At 39.7% G+C, this 22,242-nt stretch overlaps 2 protein-coding genes across 2 annotated transcripts; one reads left to right on the top strand and one right to left on the bottom strand.

The window, feature by feature from the left end:
* Window positions 1–1,286: 1,286 nt before the first annotated feature.
* Window positions 1,287–2,217, bottom strand: LOC100469800 (olfactory receptor 7A17). The gene is given in 2 exon segments (XM_002930437.4): window positions 1,287–2,097; window positions 2,099–2,217. Coding segments are annotated over 2 exon segments (930 nt in total).
* A 15,838-nt stretch (window positions 2,218–18,055) lies between these two features.
* LOC100470057 (olfactory receptor-like protein OLF4) lies at window positions 18,056–18,973 on the top strand. Its single transcript, XM_002930438.2, has one exon. The coding sequence runs from the start codon at window positions 18,143–18,145 to the stop codon at window positions 18,971–18,973; it is 831 nt and encodes a 276-aa protein (XP_002930484.2). The 5' UTR covers window positions 18,056–18,142.
* The last annotated feature ends 3,269 nt before the right edge of the window (window positions 18,974–22,242 follow it).

Raw genomic sequence — 22,242 nt, forward strand, 5'->3', positions numbered from 1 at the left:
AGTGACCCTACTTTCCCCTTTCTGTGCCAAATTCTAGTAGGGTTCTCTTTGTATGTTTTGTTGGTATTTTTAAGCACTGTAGGAAAATATTTTATTGTATTCTCTTTAATTTTTTATTTGAGTATATAGACACATGATGTTACATCAGATACACACGTACAACAGAGTGATTCATTGTCTCTCTGTTTTGCTCAGTTCACCTCAAGTGTACCTGCCCTCTGTCCCGTTACATCACTGTTACAATGTCATTGGCTGCATTCCATATGCTGTGCCTTCCCATTCCCATGACTTACTCATCGCATATCTCCATCTCCACTCTCCTTCATCAATTTTGTCCACCCTTCAACTCCGCCCGTGCTTTAAATTCAACAATAAAAAAATGAGCACAAGTCCCTAACCACCCACCCATGGACCCCAATGAAGACAGATCCCTCAGCTGTGCTCAATCTCTCTCCCTCTCAATACCTCTCTCCCCCTCTAAGACCTCCCCCAATGGCCTTTGTGTCCCATGTGCCCTCCAGGACCTGTGAGGAATAAACCTGGTTTTGTTAGAGTTCTCTGATGGGTGCTGCTGAGGCCTGTCTTGCAGTCACAGTAAGAACCCAAGGGCTGGTGCAGCCACAGCAGAGGCTCTGGTCAGGAAAGCATCTGTGGGAATGTCCACAAGCACAGGACACAGGGGGTGCCCGGGCTTTCCTAGCCTGAGCATCCCTGTCAAGAGCCTGAGACTTAAGGGGAACAAGTTTAGAGTCCTCATTGTCAGGAAGAGGAGTGAAGGTGGTGATGTAACACCATTGACAGACTCAAGGTGAAAACTGGAGTTTTGTTTTTTCATTTACAATAAAGTTATGTGAAGGGCTTAGGACCAAGTATACTTTCTTCCACATGAAGAATACAACTCATGATTAGTCTTTTTGGGGAATCTAGAGAGAATTAAATGGCATGACAGAAATCATTGAAATGAAATTACATTTAAGAAATCCAAGATATCCCATGTAAGGTATAGAAATTTCCAGGTATTTGTGATCCAAGTTTGGGGAAAACATTAGGAATATATGAAATTGGACAAGGGGGAGCCTTTCCGTATATCAGAAAGAGCAGAAGTTTAATGTAATGAATTACTTAACTGAATGAAGAAGTTGAATTCAAACAAATGGAAATTCCAGGAAATATATAAAAGGAGCAGATTGTACTTCCACAGTCTGATCTCAGAATGGCAGCATTTGGCTCCAAGGCTGTGAGCCCTGCAATCATGGGCAATTCTTCAACCTCAGAACCATTGGCCCTTACATCACTGGAACCCCAATGGATCTTTTCAGAGCCCTCTTTATGTCTCTGTTCCTCAGGCTGTAGATGAAGGGGTTCAGCATGGGCGTGACCACCGTGTACATCACCGAGGCCACTGCACTTGCGTGGGAGCTCTGGGTACCAGCAGAGCTAAGGTACACTCCTAGGATCGTACAATAAAATAAGGAGACGACTGAGAGGTGAGATGCACAGGTGGAAAAAGCTTTATACTTGCCCTGAGCTGATGAGATTCTAAGTATGGAGGAAACTATCTTAGTATAAGAGCAAAGGATCCCAACAAGGGGACCACCAGCCAGCAGGACAGCTGCAAAATACATCACCATGTCATTAAGAAATGTGTCGGAACAGGCAAGTCGGACCACTTGATTAATTTCACAGAAAAAGTGGGAGATTTCCACCTGTCTGCAGAAGGTCAGCTGCAACATCATTAGGCTTTCTAACAAGGAATGGAGGGCACTCATCATCCAGGACACCAGCACCAGCAGTCCACAAAGCTGAGGGTTCATGATGACTGTGTAGTGCAGGGGGTGACAGATGGCCACAAAGCGGTCATAAGCCATTCCAGTCAGGAGAAAGTCATCCAATCCAGCGAAAAGTAGGAAAAAGTATATCTGCGTGATGCAGCCATCATATGTTATGACTTTGCTCTGAGTCTGGATGTTCCACAGCATCTTGGGAATGGTGGTGGAGGTAAGGCAGATGTTTACAAAGGACAGGGTGGCCAGGAAGAAGTACATGGGGGTGTGGAGGTGGGAGTCAGAGCTGACGGCCAGGATGAGGAGCAGGTTTCCACACACAGATCAGATACATGGAGAGGAAAAGCCCAGATATGAGGAGCTGCAGTTCTGGATCCCCTGAAAATCCCAGAAGAACAAACTCTGGAATTTGTGTGTCATTGTTTAGTTCCATGTGATGGTGGTGACTAAAAGGAGAGAAAAAAAAATATCATAGTTATTTTCAAGCAAATGGGCTTCTTTCATTTATTCCTTACCTTTTGTTCATTTTTAAAGTTTTTATTTAAATTCCAGGTAGTTAACCAACAGTGTAATATTCATATCAAACTTTGGTACAACAGGTGGTCCTTCCCACAAGTGCCCTCCTTCATCCCATCATCTTTCACCCATCCCTCCCACCTGGTAGCCAGCAGGGTGTTCTCTATAGTTAAGAGTCTGTTTCTTGGTTTTTCTCTCTCTCTCTCTCTGTCACTTTCCCTTTGCTCATTTGTTTTATTTCTTAAATTCCACATGTAAGTGAAATCATATAGTGCTTTTTTTTTCTCCGAATTTTTTCACTTAGCATAATACTCTAGCTCCATTCAGGTCATTTCAAATGGCAAGATTTCATTCTGTTTTATGAATGAGTAGCATTCCATTGTATATGTATCACAACTTCTTCATCCATTCATCTATTGGTGGACCTTGGTTTGTTTCCATAGTTTGGCTATTGTAGATAATGCTGCTAAAACATTGGAGTACATGTATCGCTTTGAATTAGTATTATTGTATTTATTGGGTAAATACCATAGCATTGCAATTGCTAGATCATAGGGTCATTCTATTTTTAACTTTTTTTTATGTTATGTTAGTCACCATACAATACATCATTAGTTTCTGATGTAGTGTTCCATGATTCGTTATCTGCGTATTACACCCAGCGCTCGTTACAACACGTGCCCTCCTTATACCCATCACCGAGCTCCTCCATGCTGTTTACCAGAGTGACTGCTCAAGTTTGCATTACCACCAACAGGACAAGAGGGTTTCTCTTTCTCCACAGCCGCACCCATAATGATTGTTTCTTGTGTTGTAGATTTTAGCCATTCTGACAGGTGTGAGGTAATATCTTTGTAATTTTAATGTATATTTCCCTGATGATGAGTGATGTTGAACACATTTTCATGTGTCTGTTATCCATCTGTATGCCTTCATTGCTAAAGTGTCTATTTAAGTCTTCTGGCCATTTCTTGACTGGATTATATGTTATTTGGGTGTTTGATAAGTTCTTTATAGATTTTGGGTATTAACCCTTTATCAGATACGTCATTTGCAAACATCTTCTCCCATTCTGTAGGTTGCACTACTCGGCATTTGCCCGAAGTGTACAAAAACACTAATTCAAAGGGGTACATGCACCCTGATCTTTATAGTAGCATTATCAACAATAGCCAAACTATTGGCATATTGTATGTTCAAATGTCCATTGAATGATGAATGGATAGAGAAGATGTGGTGTACATATATGCAATAGAATATTACTCAGCCATCTAAAGGTATTGAAATCTTGCCATTTTCAATGACCGGAATGGAGGTAGGGTGTATTATGCTAAGTGAATAAGTCAGTCAAAGAAAGACAAACGCCATATGATCTCACTCATGTGTGGAATTTAAGAAACAACAAACAAACAACAACAACAACAACAAACCCCAAACATAGTGGGGGAAAGAAAAAAAGAGAGGATTATGCTAAGTGAAATAAGTCAAGCAGAGAAAGACAATTATGATATGGTTTTACTCCTAGTCAAACATAAGGAATAGCCCTGAGGACCATAGGGGAACGGAGGGAAAAGTGAAGGGGGAGAAATCAGAGAGGGAGAGGAACCATGAGAAACTATGGACTCTGGGAAACAAATTGAGCATTTCAGAGGGGAGGAGGTGGGGAGATGGGGTAATCAGGTGGTATTAAGGAAGGCACATGCCCTGATGAGCACTGGGTATTATATTCAACTAATGAATCATTGAACACTACATTAAAACTAATTTTGTACTATACAGTGGCTAACTGAACATAAAAATAAATAAATAAATAAATAAATAAATTACTGCATACCCAGTAAAAATTTGAAAAAATAAAAAATAAAAATAACAAGAAAGTTAAAAAAGAGAGGCAAACCAGGAAGCCGACCCTTAACTATAGAGAACAAACTGAGGGTTGCTGGAGGGAGGTGTGTGGGGGGATGGGAAGAAAGGATGATGGGGATGAAGGAGGGCACTTGTGGTGATGAGCACCAGGTGTTGTACAGAAGAGTTGAATCACTAAATTCTATACATGACGCTCATACTGTACGCATGTTCTAACTTATTTTTTCACAAAAAACATATTTTATGATTCCATTTATATGAAATGTCCAGAAGAGGCAAATCTCTAGAAAGAAAAAGTAGCTTAGTGGCTGCCTAAGGCTGAAAGTAGGAGCTTGAGGTGGAGTGATTGTGTTTGTTTGTTTGTTTTATGTTCAGTTAGCCAGCATATAGTACAACATTAGTTCTGGTGCAGTGTTCAAGGATTCATTAGTTGCATATAACACCCAGTGCTCATCACATCACGTGCTCTTCTTAACTAACTTAAATTTAAGTAAAAACTTGGAGAAGAAAATAAGTAAATAGAAAGATGAAAATAAGAAAGAAGAAAATAAGAAAATCCAAACATGGAGAAAGAATCTATATCTGGTTATACTTATTTACTTATATGTCTATATAACTGAAGATTATACACTGTGTCAGATGGTGACAGGTGCCATGAGGGAAAAAATGAAAGTGCGAAAATACAATTCAAATAAAATTACTTTGAAGATGCGGTATTAAATTGTCCTTGCCACTGGAATCTGAAAAATGCAAGCTCAGCCTGCAAGGTGATAAGCCAAAATATATTTACTTCAATGACTGGACCAGTGTATCTGTAATGATTCCGAGACAATTAATACTAACAGTAGCCGGTATGAAGAAAGCAGAGGATGGTGAGGGTGCTAAGTTTTAATAGGAGTTCAGGAAGACCTGCAAAGAAGGTGACACTTGAACAGAAGCTTCCAGAAAGACGGAACAGGAGGCAGGAGGATATCTGGGGGAGGTGGGTGCCCTGCAGGGAAAGCAGAGCAAAGGCCCTGCAGAAGGCACTTACAGCAGATCTGCAGATCTCAACATGCAGTCAGTGTGCTGAGGGAATGAGCAAGAGGGAGAGAGAGGAGAGGTGGTGGCAGAGAATGTTGAGGACCGAGGGGGCTTTCCTGCCACTGATGGGACTTCAAGACACAGGGAGTCCTTCCTTCACATGGTGTTCGTTGCGTCTTATTAATTGTGTTCCAAGGTGTTCTGTGAATCGAGATGGATCCCTTCCTTATTTCCATCTGTTGGTGAACATTCTGCATTTAAGCGTCACATATTGGAGTATATGAACTGGGGTACCATTGCCCTGAGGACTGCTCATGCCCCACAACACAGACACACACACACACACACAAACACACACACACACACACATGCACAGGGCACTCTGGCCTCATGACACTGCATTTCTATCATGTTTTTCTTGCCCTCAGAAATTTTGAAAGAATGATACAAGGCAAGCTGTCAACATCAAACTCTGCAAATAATACTTAAATTCTAGTTAGTAAGCCTCCCACCGTCATGGAAACAAGGTTCTATTTTAATATGATCATCATGTGTCCTGTATTTAAAGAAGCATAAGAAGGCAGTCCCAAAATCACAGACAGGAAAGAATGGACACAAGCGGTAAAGGAGATCTAATAAACTCAGGCAGTCCCTGAGAGACTGATGAGTAGAAAGCTTCCCTGGTTCTGGCAGCAGTCCAGCCCCAGTCCATATCCACTTGCTGCCCAGAATGATTAACAAAGCAGGAAAATAACAATGTACCTAAACAAGAAAGGAGTGGGATTTTTATGATGTCAACACATTTTACTGATTGAGATCCCTCTAGAAAAACGTGCAAAAGGAATAAACAGCAGTTTATAACAGAAAATATACAAGGTACAATAGAAGGGGCTTTTTAAAGATGAAATAATAAATGACTTTTTGAATGATTTTAAAGGCAAAACTTTTGGAATGAGACAACCAGGTTTTGAATGTCAGATCTGCCACATATATGCTGTTTGAATTTGGAGAGACATACAGTCCATCCAAATGGCAATATCTGTACTCAAATAGTGGGGATAGCATTATCCGATCTCCTAGGGTGGCAGACAGCCTTCGTCAGTGTGTGTAAAAAGCTTACCATATAGTTTCTTCCGGTAAGTAAACGAGTGATCATCACCAGTGAGGAGATTTGGCTGAGTTTTTCCTTCTACCTCACACATGTCTTCATAGTTTCCACATACCTTGGTCATGAAGTATTACAAAGTAAATCTAATTAGCATACTCCTTTTTGCATATTAAATACAACTTTTCATGGGAATACTCAATGTGAGAGAAAATGCTGAGGAATGAACCATGAGAGACTATGGACTTTAGGAAACAAACTGAGGGCTTCAGAGGGGAGGGGGTGGGGGAATGGGATGGACTAGTGATGGGTAGTAAGGAGGGCACGTATTGCATGGAGCACTGGGTGTTATACGCAACTAATGAATCATCGAACTTTACATCAGAAACCAGGGATGTACTGTTTGGTGACTAACATAATATAATAAAAAATATTTTTATAAAAAAAAGAAAAGAAATGTAGGTCTCAAGGGGCTTTCTATAAATACAGAAAACGCTCAAAAGCACATCTTAAAAAGCTCACCACACATGCCTCCAAACTAATACTGTTTTCCTGCTCCCCTTAGCTGCAAACTCCTTGGATATGTTTCACTGGAACCACTCTATGTCCCCCAATCCTTCCTCAGTCGTGTCCAACAGGACTTCCATTCCCACCACATATTGTCAACAAAGATGCCTGTATGGCTGAGTCCAAAGGACACTTCTCTTTTGAACACAGTACATAAAATAATTATAAATGAGTCTATCTCATCTCAGGTGAGTTCAGGACATGTTCTTAGCTTCCATTCTCTCTGATCCTTTCCTGAAATACCTGCTGAGCTCTCAGACTCACCTGGGTGGGGTCTCTAAGATGAAGGTCTCTGCGTGGAGGTCTGAATTCTTCTTGAATAGTTGATGATGGAGACCGAAGCTCTGTTCCCAGACAGGACAGCAGAAACGAGTGAAGCATGGGTCCCCCAGCCAGACTTAGGAACACAGAAACAACAACCATGTCCCGGCCAGTCCAAGGATCCACATGCTGTTGTTCTACAGCAGAGGAGATATTTACAGCTCTATGTGTCTGCTCACTAGGTGCTGTTTCCATTGTTACTCCCACTTCGGAGAACTGCATTCCCTGTGGGCCACTGGTCTGGACACAAAGGAAACTTTTCCTGCTGAGACTCTGTCCCTGGGAGACCAGACTAGAAGTCAGGTGAATCCAGTTTTGAATTCCTCATTCTCATGAACTTGCCTGCCTTCCAGAGATCTGACCTCCTTGCACTGTCCCTTAACCTTGAGATGATATTGTATTTATTTAGTTAAGGGTTTACTTTGCCATTTGTAGTTTTGGTGTAGACGTAATTAATAAGCCATGAGATCTTTTTCATGTGTGGTTTTGAAAGAAAAGTCTAAGTGCCCACCTTAGAGTCTGAAATAAATTCTGTGTGTGATTCTTCAAAGGGAGGGCCTCTGAATTGACATCAAAAACACCTCTGACCAAGACTTTTAGTAGGCAGAATAATGTCCCCAAATTATTTCCACATCTTAATCTACAGAATCTGTGGATAGTCTTGTGTCATGACAAGGGAAAATTGAGGTTGCAAATGGTATTAACATTACTAGTCAGCTGACGCTAGGGTAAAGTTATTCTGATTATTCAGATGAGCTGAATAGATCACAAGGGTCCTCAAACTGTGGAAGAGGGAGACAGAAGACTTGGAGTCAGAGAGATTTTGAGGTGCTATGTTGCTGACTTTGAAGACAAAGGGAGGGCACATGAGTCAGGGAGTACAGGTGGCTCTAAAGCTGGAATAGGCAAGAAAACACATTCTCCCCAGACCTTCAGACTGAACTCTTCTCTGCAGACAGAGTGATTTTATCCCAGGGAGACCTATTTCGGATACTTCCAACTTCCAGAGCTATCAAAAATAAATTGATTTGTTCTAAGCCAGCATCATGGTAATTTGTTACAACCATAGTAAAGATCTAATCCAGACATTAATCCAATAAGACTTTGTTCAAGGGAAATGAATTCAGCCTCAGATCTTATTCATTTATATTTTCCTGGTTAAGGATATCTGGTATTGAAATCCCACTTTAATTAGAAAAAAAATCTGAAGTCACTTTGTGATGTTCAACCCCAATTGCCGGTACAGAAAATCTCCCGTGCCATGAGCCGTACTGACTTGCTGACACTAAGGTAGAAAAACTGAAGCATTAAAGCCACTTGTTCTATCTTAATCTTTGTGTTCAAATTTGTATATACTTTTACTTTCCTTTTTTTTTTTTTGAAGGGGCACATGCATGGCGATCTTTTTTTTTTAATAATAAATTTTTATTATATTATGTTAGTCACCATACAGTACATCCCAAGTTTTTGATGTAAAGTTCCATGATTCATTACTTGCCTATAACACCCAGTGCACCATGCAATACGTGCCCTCCTTAATACCCATCACAGGCCTATCCTGATCCCCCACCTCCCTCCCCTCTAAAGCCTTCAGTTTGTTCCCCAGAGTCCATAGTCTCTCATGGTTCATTCCCCTTCTTTTTACCCTCCTTCCTTCTTCCCTTTCTACTCCTACCGATCTTCCTACCTCTTATGTTCCATAAATGAGTGAAACCATATGCTAATTGTCTTTCTCTGCTTGATTTATTTCGCTTAGCATTATCTCCTCCACTCCCGTCCATGTTGCTGCAAGTGTTGTGAAATCATTCTTTTTGATGGCTGAGTAATTTTCCATTGTATATATGGACCACTTCTTCTTTATACACTCATCTGTTGAAGGGCACCTCAGCATTGTGGACAATGCTGCTATGACGTTGGGGTGCATATGGCCCTTCTCTTCACTACGTCTGTATCTTTGGGGTAAACACCCAGGAGTGCAATGGCTGGATCATAGGGTAGCTCAATTTTTAACTTTTTAAGGGACCTCCACACTGTTTTCCAGAGTGGCTGTACCAACTTGCATTCTCACCAACAATGTAGGAGGGATCCCCTTTCTCCACATCCTCTCCAACAATCGTTGATTCCTGCCTTGTCTATTTTTGCCATTCTAACTGGCGTAAGGTGGTATCTTAGTGTGGTTTTGATTTGAATTTCCCTGATGGCTAATGATTTTGAGCATTTTTTCATGTGTCTGTTAGCCATTTGTATGTCTTCATTGGAAAAGTGTCTGTTCATATCTTCTGCCCATTTTTTATTTATTTTTTTCACGTGTATTGAGTTGGAGAAGTTCTTTGTAGTCCTTGGATACTAATCTTTTATCTGTAGTATCACTTGCAAATATCTTCTCCCATTCCGTCGGCTGCCTCTTAGTTTTTTTGACAGTTTCCTTGGCTGTGCAGAAGCTTTTTATCTTGATAAAGTCCCAAAAGTTCATTTTTTTTCTTTTGTTTCTCTTGCCTTTGGAGGTGTGTCATGGAAAAGTTGCTGTGGCCGATATCAAAGGGGTTGCAGCTTATGTTCTCCTCTAGGATTTTGATGGATTCCTGTCTCACATCAAGGTCTTTCATCCATTTGGAGTTTATCTTTGTGTATGGTGTGAGAGAGTGGTCAAGTTTCATTCTTTTGCATGTAGCTGTCCAAAGCCACCCAAGCCACACTCAAAAGAATAGAAAAATCTAAAATGCAGTTTTTATATTCTCACCTTAAGAAGGTGGAGCTGGAACAGAAGAACAGGCCTAACCCACGCACCAAAAAGCAGTTTATCAAGAAAGAGCAGAGATCAATGAATTAGAAACCAGGGGCACAGTAGAGCCGATCAACAGAACTAGAAGCTGGTTCTTTGACAGAATAAGTAAGATCAATAAGCCACTGGCCAGGCTTATTCAAAAGAATAGAGAAAGGACCCAAATTAATAAAATTATGAATAAAAGGGGAGAGGTCACAACCAACATCAATGAAATAGGAAGGATCATTAGAAACTTTTATCAACAGCTTTATGCCAATAAATTAAACAACCTGGAAGAGATGGATGACTTCCTGGAAACCTATAAACTACTAAGACTGAAACAGGAAGAAATTGATTATCTAAACATACCAATTAATCATGAAGAGATTAAAGCAATGATCAAAAACCTCCCCAAAAACAAGGGCCCAGGGCCTGATGGATTCCCTGGGGAATTCTACCAATCTTTCAAAGAAGAAATAATACCTATTCTCCCGAAGCTGTTTCAAAAAATAGAAACAGAAGGAATACTACCAAATTCATTCTATGAGGCCAGTATCACCTTGATCGCCAAAGCAGGCAAAGACCCCATCAAAAAGGAGAATTACAGACCAATTTTCCTGATGAATAAAATTTTGATATTTTATCCCTCATTTTTTTTGATTGAATTATTTTTATTTATTTAATTTATTTATTTATTTTAGTTTCAGATGTAGAGTTCAGATTTCATCCATTGCATATAACACCCATTGCTCATTGCATCAGGTATCCTCTTTAATGGTCATCACCTAGTAACCACATCCCCCACCCACCTCCCCTCCAACAACCCTCAGTTTGTTTCCTGTAGTTAAGAGTATATTATGCTTTGTCTCCCTCTCTGATTTTGTCTTATTTTATTTTTTCCTCCCTGCGCCTATCATCCTCTGTTCTGTTTCTTTTTTGTTTGTTTTGCTCTTTTGTTTTGTTTCTTTTATTTTGTTTTTGTAATGTGGGATTCTGAACATAACTTTATATGGACATTTTTGGGAATGAATAAAATGTGTGGACATTCTTTTTTAACTCAAAGAAAACATTTAAGGGTAATGGTTGTTTCTTGTATATGTGCATGTTTGCATACATTTACTTACTTTATTTTTTATTTAAATTCAGAGAGGGAGATAAACCATGAGAGACTCCTAACTATAGGAAACAAATGAGAGCTGTCAAAGGGAGGTGGATCAGGGGCATGGGGTAATTGGGTGATGTGACAAGTATATTACTTTCAAATAAACTCACTCACGTGTGCACACACACAGACACATTTATGATTTCATTTTTATGTTGATGGCGATCTTGAGAAAGCTGGAGAGGATGGCACTAAAAAAAGAATGAAGCTTTGAATTTATGTGAAATAAAAGGGTGCAGAAATACAAACATAGATTTAAACTACAGTGGGTGATCTTGTACTGATCATGAGTTCCTTTCCTATGTCACTGCCTCAAACGCCTCAGAGTCAGACCACACTCATTATTGCCACGAGGAATTCACTACACCAGCTGATGGGGCAAAATATAACCACAGCGATTTAAAATTTCCTTTCTTGTTGGCTAACTGAATTTAAATTTTAAAAAATTCCTTGCTACCTACTGTGAGTTTTTAGTATGAATTGCCTTATCCAAGGGAAGCAGATAGGTGAACTGAGAGGCTCAAACTCAGTTTCCTCATACAATTTCATTGACTATGTCTGCAGGGTTGAGCTCCTTCTAGAAGCTCAACGGAGGCTCTGTGCCCTTTCCAATTCCAGTCGATTACTGGTCACCTGCATTCTTGGGTTCATGGCCCTTTCTCCACCTTCAGAGCCAGCAGGGCAACATTTTCAAAGTCTTCTTAACACTAACTCTTTTGTCTCCATGTCAACATTTGGAGGACCGTTGTGATTACCTTAGTCTCACCTGGACAATTAGAGGTAATCTTTTTATCCTTTTGTCTTTTTTAAAATTTATTATTTATTTTTTTCTTTAAAGATTTTTCAATTAAAGTGAAATTAACATACAGTGCTTTACTAGTTTCAGGGGCACAACACAAAATTCCACAATTCATACATTTCCTAGTACTTATTAGGTATATTTTTTAAAGTTTTTATTTAAATTCCATTTAGTTAACATACAGCACAATAGTAGTCAAGTGTACAACTTAGTGATTCAACACTTCCATACATTAACCTGTGCTCATCAGGGCAAGTGCACTCCTCAATTTCAATGACCTCTTTCACCACCTCTTAACGATTTTTATTTTTATTTTTATCATTTTATTAAGTAGGCTCCATGCCCAGCGGGGAGTCCAACATCTGTCTTGAACTCAAGACACTGAGATCAAGACCTGAGCTGAGATTTCGAGTCAGAGGCTGGATTGACTGAGCCACCCAGAAGTCTCTAAAACATTTTTAGATGCACAGCTCAGTGGGATGAAGCAATTCCCACTGCTGTGCGGTTGGCACCATCCATCTCCAGAACTCTTTTCATCTTGTGAACCTGAAGCTCCATACCTAAGTACGTAGCTTTTAATTACCAAAATATTTTATAAATTTGGAAGAAACAACAGCTCTTAATTTATCTTACAGCATTGAACTCTTAACTGATTTGGCAAAAGGGTCATGGAAGCCAAGGACTGTAGTACCGTGGTTTTATGTTAAAGGAATACAGTCCTTCACCTTGTTGAAGGGGAAATAGCAATCTTCTGGGGATATCAGTGCTGTGTCCCACCATAAGTCAATATATGGGGGACCCAAGGAGCTTAGTAAGGAAAAATTCTTCACTCTTAGATTTGGAGAAATCTCTAACTCAGAGTTGGGATAAGGTCCTAGGAGGTTAGCTCTGTGGGAGGAAGGTGAGTTCAGGGAAGAATAATAACTGGATTCAACTGACTCATAAGCTGGTCTCCTGGGAACAGGCAAAAAAAAAAAATAGTCCATCTCTCCAGAGCAATGTCCCATGGGAGATAATGTGCCCAGGGGTTGGAGGACCAGGAGGGAAATATGCTTAAGGAGCAAAGGGACATGTAAATATCTCTTCTGCTGTTGTCCCTCAGCAGGTGCAACCTTGGGCTGAGTGAGACACAGTTATTTCTTTTTGAAGTCCTAAGTCTGGCTAGGAGACTCCTGCTATGTTGTTTGAGAACAGAACTTCAGTGTTCATCATCAACCATTGAGGGAGGAATTCAGACTTCCATACAGAGACCCCCATACAGGTGAGTCTGAATATCCAGCAGGTACTGCAGGAAAGGGCCAGCGAGAATAGAAGGGTGAGAATATTTACCTGAAGCCACCTGAGAGCCAACCCAGCCCTGCCCAGCACTGGGACATCACTGTGGGTTTTGGCTTGCTTGAATAACTAGTGAATATATTTATTTGTGATCCTAAAAAGAAAACACTAAAATCAGCATGCAGAGGAGATCGTTGAAGATTAACTAGTGGTGATGGTTGTGTGATGATGGGTGGCAAAAACTGGTCCCAGTAAGAGTAGAACACAATTCCAAGAATCTTTGCAATTAAGAGGAATAGAGATACAGGGTATTAGCTACGAGGGGTACACAGTCAAGTGAGGGCATTCCTTTTATTCTCTTAAGCCAGGGAAAATTTGAGTGTGTTCCCATATTGATGAGAAAACTCCAGACCAATGGATCATGAGACATACATTTCACAGTGTCTTTTTTCATGCTGGGTATTCCAAGGAAGTTTTTTTTTAAATGTAACAGGTGAAAAGAGGTATACTAAAAAAGGTTAACGTTGCCATTATTTCCTTACTGGTGAGGATGAGAATATTTCTGGGTTTCATAGACGTTTGCCTTCTCTATTATAAATTGTCTGTGCCAGTCCTGTGTTTCATTGGGTGGGTTTGGGGTGTTTATATTCCTGTTTTTTATTCCGTTTTTCCAAACATAAGAATTGGAATTTTGCCATCAACTTTGCTGTTTGACCTTCAGTTCCTTTATGTGCGTGTAGATGTATTCGAGGGTAGAAATAAAGTTAATACATTTTGTGCTCAAACCTATCATTGGTCATATTTTCCTCCCCCCTCTTGTATGTTTAAGTGTAGAAAGTTCTTCTGCAACATCTGAATTAATAAATCACCATTTTTACATATTTCCAACAACATATCTTCACATTTCTGTTATTCCCTATTCTACCTTTTGGTCTTTTGTGATTAGGTCTATTTCTCAACATCTCGTCACCTGCAGCCATCATTTGAAAAACAGTCTTTATTGTTTAACTAACATTCACCTTTTCTTCCTCAACAAATATGAATTAATATATCCCTGTAGGAGATGAATGCATCAGTGTAGATAATGCTTTGGTTAGATTATTTTATAATTTAGTTTATTTCTAAGTTTTTATGTTGTTTAAAACTAATCTGTACGCCCAATGTGGGGGTCAGACTCTCAAGCCCAAGAACAGGAGCTGTACTCTCTACTGACTGAGCCAGCCAGGCGCCCCTGCTTCCAAGTCTTCAGCACTTCAATCTTGAGTTAGCGACCCATGTTGATGTCATTACATTAACACTATTTTATGCTTGTCTATAAAGTTAGTTTTAAATTGACATTGTGTTTCGGACTGTTGTTTGAGATAGCTCCATGCCTAACCTATTCTCATTCCTACTGCGATCCTTTGTTCCATAAGCTCTTAGTTTCTTTTAAAACTTACATTCCTAGGGGTCCCTGGGTGGCCCAGTCAGCTGAGTGTCTGACTCTAGATTTCAGCTCAGGTCATGATGTCAGGGTCATGAGATGGAGCCCTGGGTCAGGCTCTGGGCTGACTGTGAAGCCTGCTTGAGTTTCTCTCTCTGCCTCTTCCTCTGTCGCTCACCCACCTAGCTTCTGTGCTCTCTCTTTCTCTCAACAAAATTGTATGTTTCTGTATTATGCACACACAAATAGTCATACGCTTTTTTCTTAAATATTTTATTTATGTATTTGATAGAGACAGAGAGTGCACAAGGGAGCATAGCAGAGTGGAGGGGCAGAGGGAGAGGGAGAAGCAGGCTTCCTTCTCAGGAGCCTGATGCTGGGCTGGATCCCAGGACTCCGAGCCCAGGACCTGAGCCAGAGGCAGACGTTTAACCAATTAACCCACCCAGGTGCCCTGATTCATAGGCTTCTATACAAATTCATGAATGCAATCTTATGCACATTGTAAATGGCCTTTAACTACGGTTCAGTCATATATATATAGCTTATCTCCCCCAATAGTACTTTACAGACTTGCCCCCATCAACCAGTATAATGCTAATTCATTATTTCAGTAATTGCATAATATTTCAGGGTGTGGCTGTGTCATTGACACTTTTGAGCATTTTTCATATTCTTTCTCATTAAATTGCTATTACATCAATTATACAAAGATATTTTGAGATTGTGTTAGAATGCTGGTTCTCCACCAGGGGCAATGTTGTCCTCCATGGGACACCAGGGGATGTTCAGAGGCATTTTAGGCTGTCAGATACGGGAGGTGTCACTAGAGGCCAGAGATGCTCTAAACATCAGACAATGCCCAGGACAAACCCCAGCGCAGAGAATGACCTGGGGCTGAATGTCAATAGTGCTGAGATGAGAAACCTTGAGGAAATAATGCATACCTATATCTTATTATTCATAGCTGTCTTCAGACCATTTCCCCCAAATGTTATAACACTTCACATTTCTTCTACAAAAATTAAAGAATACCACTTTACTACCTGTTTATAAGTTCCAATCCCAATCAATGTGACAGCTCTTTAAGCTTTTTGACAGGCTGATCGGTATGGAAGGGATTTCTTATTGTTTTCATAAACAGTTAGTGAGTTTGAGCAGATTCATACATTTGGTCACCACTTTGATTTGCCCATGATTATTATATGCCCGTCTATTATGTGCCCATTTTCTACAGTTGTCAACATTTCAAATAATTTTGCAGATTGCTGTTTCTCTATTGAATTCTATGGAGACATTTTGGCCATAAAAATGTTTTAAATTCTATTAGTTAGGGGCACCTGGGTGGCACAGTGGTTAAGCGTCTGCCTTCAGCTCAGGGCGTGATCCCAGCATTATGGGATCGAGCCCCACATCAGGCTCCTCCGCTATGAGCCTGCTTCTTCCTCTCCCACTCCCCCTGCTTGTGTTCCCCCTCTCGCTGGCTGTCTCTGTCAGGTAAATAAATAAATAAAAAATCTTTAAAAAAAATAATAAAAAAATAAATTCTATTAGTTAATATATAAATTCTTCATTCTGTTTCTTGCCATCAGTAAGATGGTTTTCCCTATAGATTTTGTTCTATGTATTTTTTCTATTTTGCAGATTTTTGGGGTCATTTTAAGGACTTTTTGTATTTTTTTAAAATCTATTTTCAATTTCTGTAAAATTGACATGCAGTGCTATATTAGTTTCAGGTGTACAACATAGTGATTCAACAAACCATATACATCATCAGTGTTCATCACGATAAGCGTACTTTTAATCCCCTCATCTATTTCACCTATCACCCCATCTGCCTCCTCTCTGGCAACCACCAGTGTATTCTCCATATTGAAGAACTGTTTTGTCTGCTGTTTTGTCTCTGTTTTTCTTTGTTCATTTGTTTTGTTTCTTAAATTACATATACAAGTAAAACCACATGGTATTTGTCTTTCTCTGACTGACTTCTTTTACTTAACATTATATCCTCCAGATTCATCCATGATTTTGCAAAAGGCAAGTTCTCATTTGAGGTCATCGATACCCTTTATCTACCTCCCAACCTCCCCCCTGGCAAACCAGTTTGTTCTCTGTATTTAAGTGTCTGTCTGTCTGTTTGTTCATTTGTTCCATACTTAGGCTACGTATGTAAGTGAGGTCATATGATATTTTCTTTACCTGACTTATTTTGCTTAGTATAGCACCCCCTAGATCCATCCATGTTGTTGCAAATGGCTAGACCTCCTTCTTTACTATGGTTGAGTAATATTCCATTGTGTGTATCTATATCATTCTATCTATCTACTATCTACTATCTGTATCTATCTATCTCTATGTACCGAATCTTCTTTTCCATTCATCTCTCAGTGGACACTTGGGCTGCGTCCATATCTTGGCTATTGTAAACAATGCTGCAAAAAAACATGAGGTGCATATTTAATTTTGAATAAGTGTTTTTGTCTTCGTTGGCTAAATACCCAGTAGCGGAATTACTTGATCATGTGGTATGTCTCTTTTTAATTTTTTGAGGAACCTCCATACTGTTTTCACAGTTGCTGAACCAGTTTGCATTCCTACCAACAGTGCACGAGGGTTCCCTTTTCTCCACATCCTCACCAATACTTGTTATTTCCTGTCCTTTTTATGCTAGCCATTCTGACTGGTGTGAGGTGACAGTCTTATTCATTTAGATGTCACATAAATGGAATTATTTTATTTCTTTCTCAGATTGTTCACTGTTGGTATGTAGAAATGCAACTGATTTTTTGAGGTCTGCCATTGTACCCAGTTACTTGGCTGAATTAATTTATTATTTCTATTCGTGTTCTTGTGGCATTTTTAGGATTTTCTACATATAAGATAACATCATTTGCATACATACATTTATTTCTTCCTTTCCAGTTTGGAAGCCATTTACTTCTTTTTATTTATTTATTTTTTTATGTTATGTTAGTCACCATACAGTAGTTCATTCGTTTTTCATGTAGTGTTCCATGATTCATTGTTGCCTATAACACCCAGTGCTCATTGCAATACATGCCCTCCTTACTACCCATCACCGGACTAACCCATCCAATTGCTGTGGCCTGAACTTCCAATGTTCTGTTGAGTAGAAGTTCTGAAATCAGGCTTCCATGCCTTGTTCCTGATCAAAGAAGAAAAAGGTTCACTGAATCCCCATGGAGTATCATGCTTGCTGTGGGTTTTTCATAAATGGCTTTATGTTGAGATAGTTTCTTTTTATTCCTAGTTTTTAGTATTTTTCTTATGTTCCATGCACAAATATAAACATTAAATTTCTTGATGCAGAATACAAATGACAATTTTTCTGCCATGTTAGTAATGCATGATTATGTCATGTTATTTTCTTTTATTTTGCTAGTCATATTGACTACATGGAATGAGAGAATGATACACAAATTTCTAGAGAATGGTACACAAATTTCAGAATTTGCTCTTCTGGGATTTTTGGAAGAACCGGAATTGCAACCCTTCCTGTTTGGGCTTTTCCTCTCCATGTACCTGATCACTGTGTTTGGAAACCTGCTCCTCATCCTGGCCGTCAGCTCTGACTCCCACCTCCACACCCCCATGTACTTCTTCCTGGCCAACCTGTCCTTTGTAGACATCTGTTTCACCTCCACCACCGTCCCTAAGATGCTGGTAAATATACAAACACAGAAAAAAACCATAACTTACGAAAGCTGCATCACGCAGATGTACTTTTTCATACTTCTTTCAGGTTTGGACAATTTCCTCCTGACTGTGATGGCTTATGACCGCTTTGTGGCCATCTGTCACCCCCTGCACTACACTGTCACCATGAACCCCCAGCTCTGTTCACTATTGCTTCTGGTGTCCTGGATCATGAGTGCCCTGCATTCTTTGTTACAAACCTTAATGGTGTTGCGTCTGTCCTTCTGTACAGAGGTGGAAATCCCCCACTTCTTCTGTGAACTTAGTCAGATGATTCAGCTTGCCTGTTCTGACACCTTTGTTAATAATATTGTCATGTATTTTGCAGCACTGCTGTTGGGTGGTGGTCCCCTCTCTGGGATACTTTACTCTTATTCTAAAATTGTTTCCTCCATTCTTAGAATATCATCAGCTCAGGGCAAGTATAAAGCTTTTTCCACCTGTGCATCTCACCTTTCCGTTGTCTCCTTATTTTATTGTACGAGCCTAGGAGTGTACCTTAGCTCTGCTGCTACCCAGAGCTCCCACGCAAGTGCAGTGGCCTCGGTGATGTACACAGTGGTCACGCCCATGCTGAACCCCTTCATCTACAGCCTGAGGAACAAAGACATAAAGGGGGCTCTAAGTGTATTTTTCAGAGGGAAGCCATGAAAGGGCCATTTTCCAAATACTACCTGTGATTGCAGCCTTAATGCCTAACAGCCAGTGATTCTTCAACCAGATCATGAAAGAAGAACTTCATCCCTCTGTTTATATACTGGAGGTTCAATTTTCCTAAAGTTCATCTGCTCTATAGAATTTAAATAAGTCCCTTTGTTAAACTTTCTGCTCCTTCTGATAGCCAACAATCTTCCTTTTGTCTTCTCAACTTCCAAAGTTAATCCCAACCTTGAATCAGAAACATTTCGGAGATTCCCATTTGCCTCATATAGTGATGACCTGTACTTGTTTTTGAAATAAACTATATTGGCAACTGAGGCCACTTTTAATATTTTTATTGTAGGGGCGCCTGCGTGGCACAGCAGTTGGGCATCTGCCTTCGGCTCAGGGCGTGATCCCAGCGTTATGGGTTCGAGCCCCACATCCGGCTCCTCTGCTGTGAGCCTGCTTCTTCCTCTCCCACGCCCCCTGCTTGTGTTCCTTCTCTCGCTGGCTGTCTCTATCTCTGTCAAATAAATAAATAAAATCTTTAAAAAAAATAAAAATAATTTTATTGTAGAGGAAATTCTGAGATCACAGTTTTTCACTCTACGTCTACCATTCCTTTCTATGTTATACCTTAAATGCTCTTCTTGATAATAGAGACTTTAGCCTATGAGTTTGTTTTGTAGCTAGTCATGGGGTTTCACAATCCTCATTAGGATTCTTTTTTCTTAATGTTTTTTTATTATATTATGTTAGTCACCATACAGTACATCCCCGGTTTCTGATGTAAAGTTCGATGATTCATTAGTTGCGTATAACACCCAGTGCACCATGCAATACTTGCCCCTCCTTACTACCCTTCACCAGCCTATCCCATTCCCCCAACCCCTCCCCTCTGAAGACCTCAGTTTGTTTCTCATTAGGATTCTGTTCCCTTATCAGCTCAGCAGCCACAGTATCCCTGGCACAGAATTGTGAGGCAAAAATAGCTTATGCAAAACACCCTCCCAGTGAAATCTATAGAAAGACAAATTTGCATAAACCAATTGACTTAACATGGGCTCAGGATCAGAGAAAATCTGAAATATGATGAAGTAAAATTTTCTCTCACAACCTATCTTATTGTGGAAAATATGTTTTTCACATGATGATATGAATATGATGATGAATATCAACGCACTGAGCTGTGGGATATTTGTCCCTGTTTAAATGGTTCTCTTAATTGGAGTGAAGAATTTAGTGGCAGATTCTATATTATTTAATTGGATGATTTTGCTGTCTCTAATTGAAAATTTCAAACCCTGCCTACAAATATTACTCCTTTCATTGCCCTAAACTTAAATTCCCCCCTTTAAAATGTTGTCATAAAACTTACAGTGTGAATGAGAGAACAATTGGTCATTAATTTCTTTTTTAATAATAATTTTTATTATGTTATATTAGTCACCATACAGTATATCCTTAGTTATTGTTGATGTCATTAATTTCTTACCTTTTTATGCTCTAAACTCTCTTCCATCCTATGATCAAAGGATGACTCAGATAAGAGCTTGAATTCCTGCCCAGGGAAGCTCTGGGAATGGAAACTTGTGACTGAGGGTCCTACAAGTTTTCTGCAAAAACATGCAGGTCGTTCCGACCTCTACCAGTTACCTGGAAGGGAATCTCAATGACAGTCACTTTTTAGTACAGTTATTTGGAATAAATGTGAATAACCAGGTCATTATGAATAGTCCTTTCAAATATTGGAACAAATGTCAAAAATAAGAAGGAGTAGATTATTGTTAATACCCTCAGATTTGTTACATTGATTATTGTATCCGTCAGCTATTGCTGCATGACAACCCATGCCAAATGTAAAAGATATAAGATAATGCTTCTTTTAAAATCACATGGGGGGCTATGTTGGGGAAGTCTTCTGGTCTCTGCTGCTCTCCTCATGAGGCTGCTGTCAGCTGTGGGTCAGCTGGAAGTGCTATGCTAATCCCCGCTGTGTTCTCACATTTGGAACTTGCTAATGGTAGGCTGATCTGGGTTGGCCATTGTTAGTTCACCTGGGCTCTGCTCCACATGTTTGCTCCTCCTACGGCAGGCTACCCTGGACTTGTATGCAGGAGTTACAGGACAGGAGCAGAAACACAGCAAGGCCCCTTGAGGCACACTGTCATTCTCAGCATACAGTATTAGTCAAGGCAAATGAAACACGAATTTCAGCCCAGATTCAGAGGTGAGAGGCTCCACCTCTCAATGGGAGGAGCTTCACAGTCACATTGCAGAACACCTGGATACAGAGATAAGCGGTGAATTGGGACCATCCTTGAAAAAGGTCTACCACAAGTGTCATTTTCAATTCACTACAGTTGTATTGGTGTAGGGCATAAAATCGACATACAGAACACTACAGTACAATGTCATGATTCACATGACTCAGTGCTCATGATGGTCAGTGTGTTCTTAAGGGTTGAGTTTGCAGGATTTTCAATATTTAGTTCATATCATCTGTAAATAAATAAATAATATTACTTCTTTCTGATATGGATGTCTTTTATTTCTTTATCTTGCTTGATTGGTCTAGCTAGGACCTGCAGTATTATGTTGGATAAGAAGGGTGAGAGTGGACACCCTTGTCTTGCTCCTGATCACAAAGGAAAGTTTTCTAACCTTTCACCATTGAGTATGATGTTATTGTGAGTTTGTCATACATGGTCTTATTTTATGTTGAGATATATTCCTCCTACACCCAGTTTGTTGAAGTTTTTTATTCTTTTAATCATGAAAGTATGTTGCATTGTGTCAAAAACTTTTTCTGCATGTATTGAGACGAGCATATGGTTGTTATATTTCATTTTATTAATGTGTTGTATCACTTTTATTGATGTGCTTGTGCTGAACCGCCCTTGTATCCCGGGGATAAATTTCACTTGATGATGGAATATAGACCTTCAATGTGCTGTTTAATCTAGTTTGCTAATATTTTTGGGAAAAAAATTGTGTCTATGTTCATCAAATATATTGGTCTATAGTTTTCTTTTCTTGTACTGACCGTTTCTGGCTTTGGTATCAGGGTAATGCTGGCCTTGTAAAATGAAGTTGAGAATGTGTCCTCCTCTTTAGGTTTCTGGAAAGGTTTGAAAAGGATTGTCACTCATTCTTCTTTAAGTGATTAGTAGAAGTCACCTTTGAAGCTCTCTCGTCCTAGGCTTTTCTTTGCTGGAGATATTTGATTACTGATTTAATACGCTTACTCATTATTGGTCTGTTCCTACTTCTTATTT

Source organism: Ailuropoda melanoleuca, unplaced genomic scaffold (genome assembly GCF_002007445.2).
Source record: "Ailuropoda melanoleuca isolate Jingjing unplaced genomic scaffold, ASM200744v2 unplaced-scaffold8310, whole genome shotgun sequence".
NCBI classification, from domain to species: domain Eukaryota; kingdom Metazoa; phylum Chordata; class Mammalia; order Carnivora; family Ursidae; genus Ailuropoda; species Ailuropoda melanoleuca.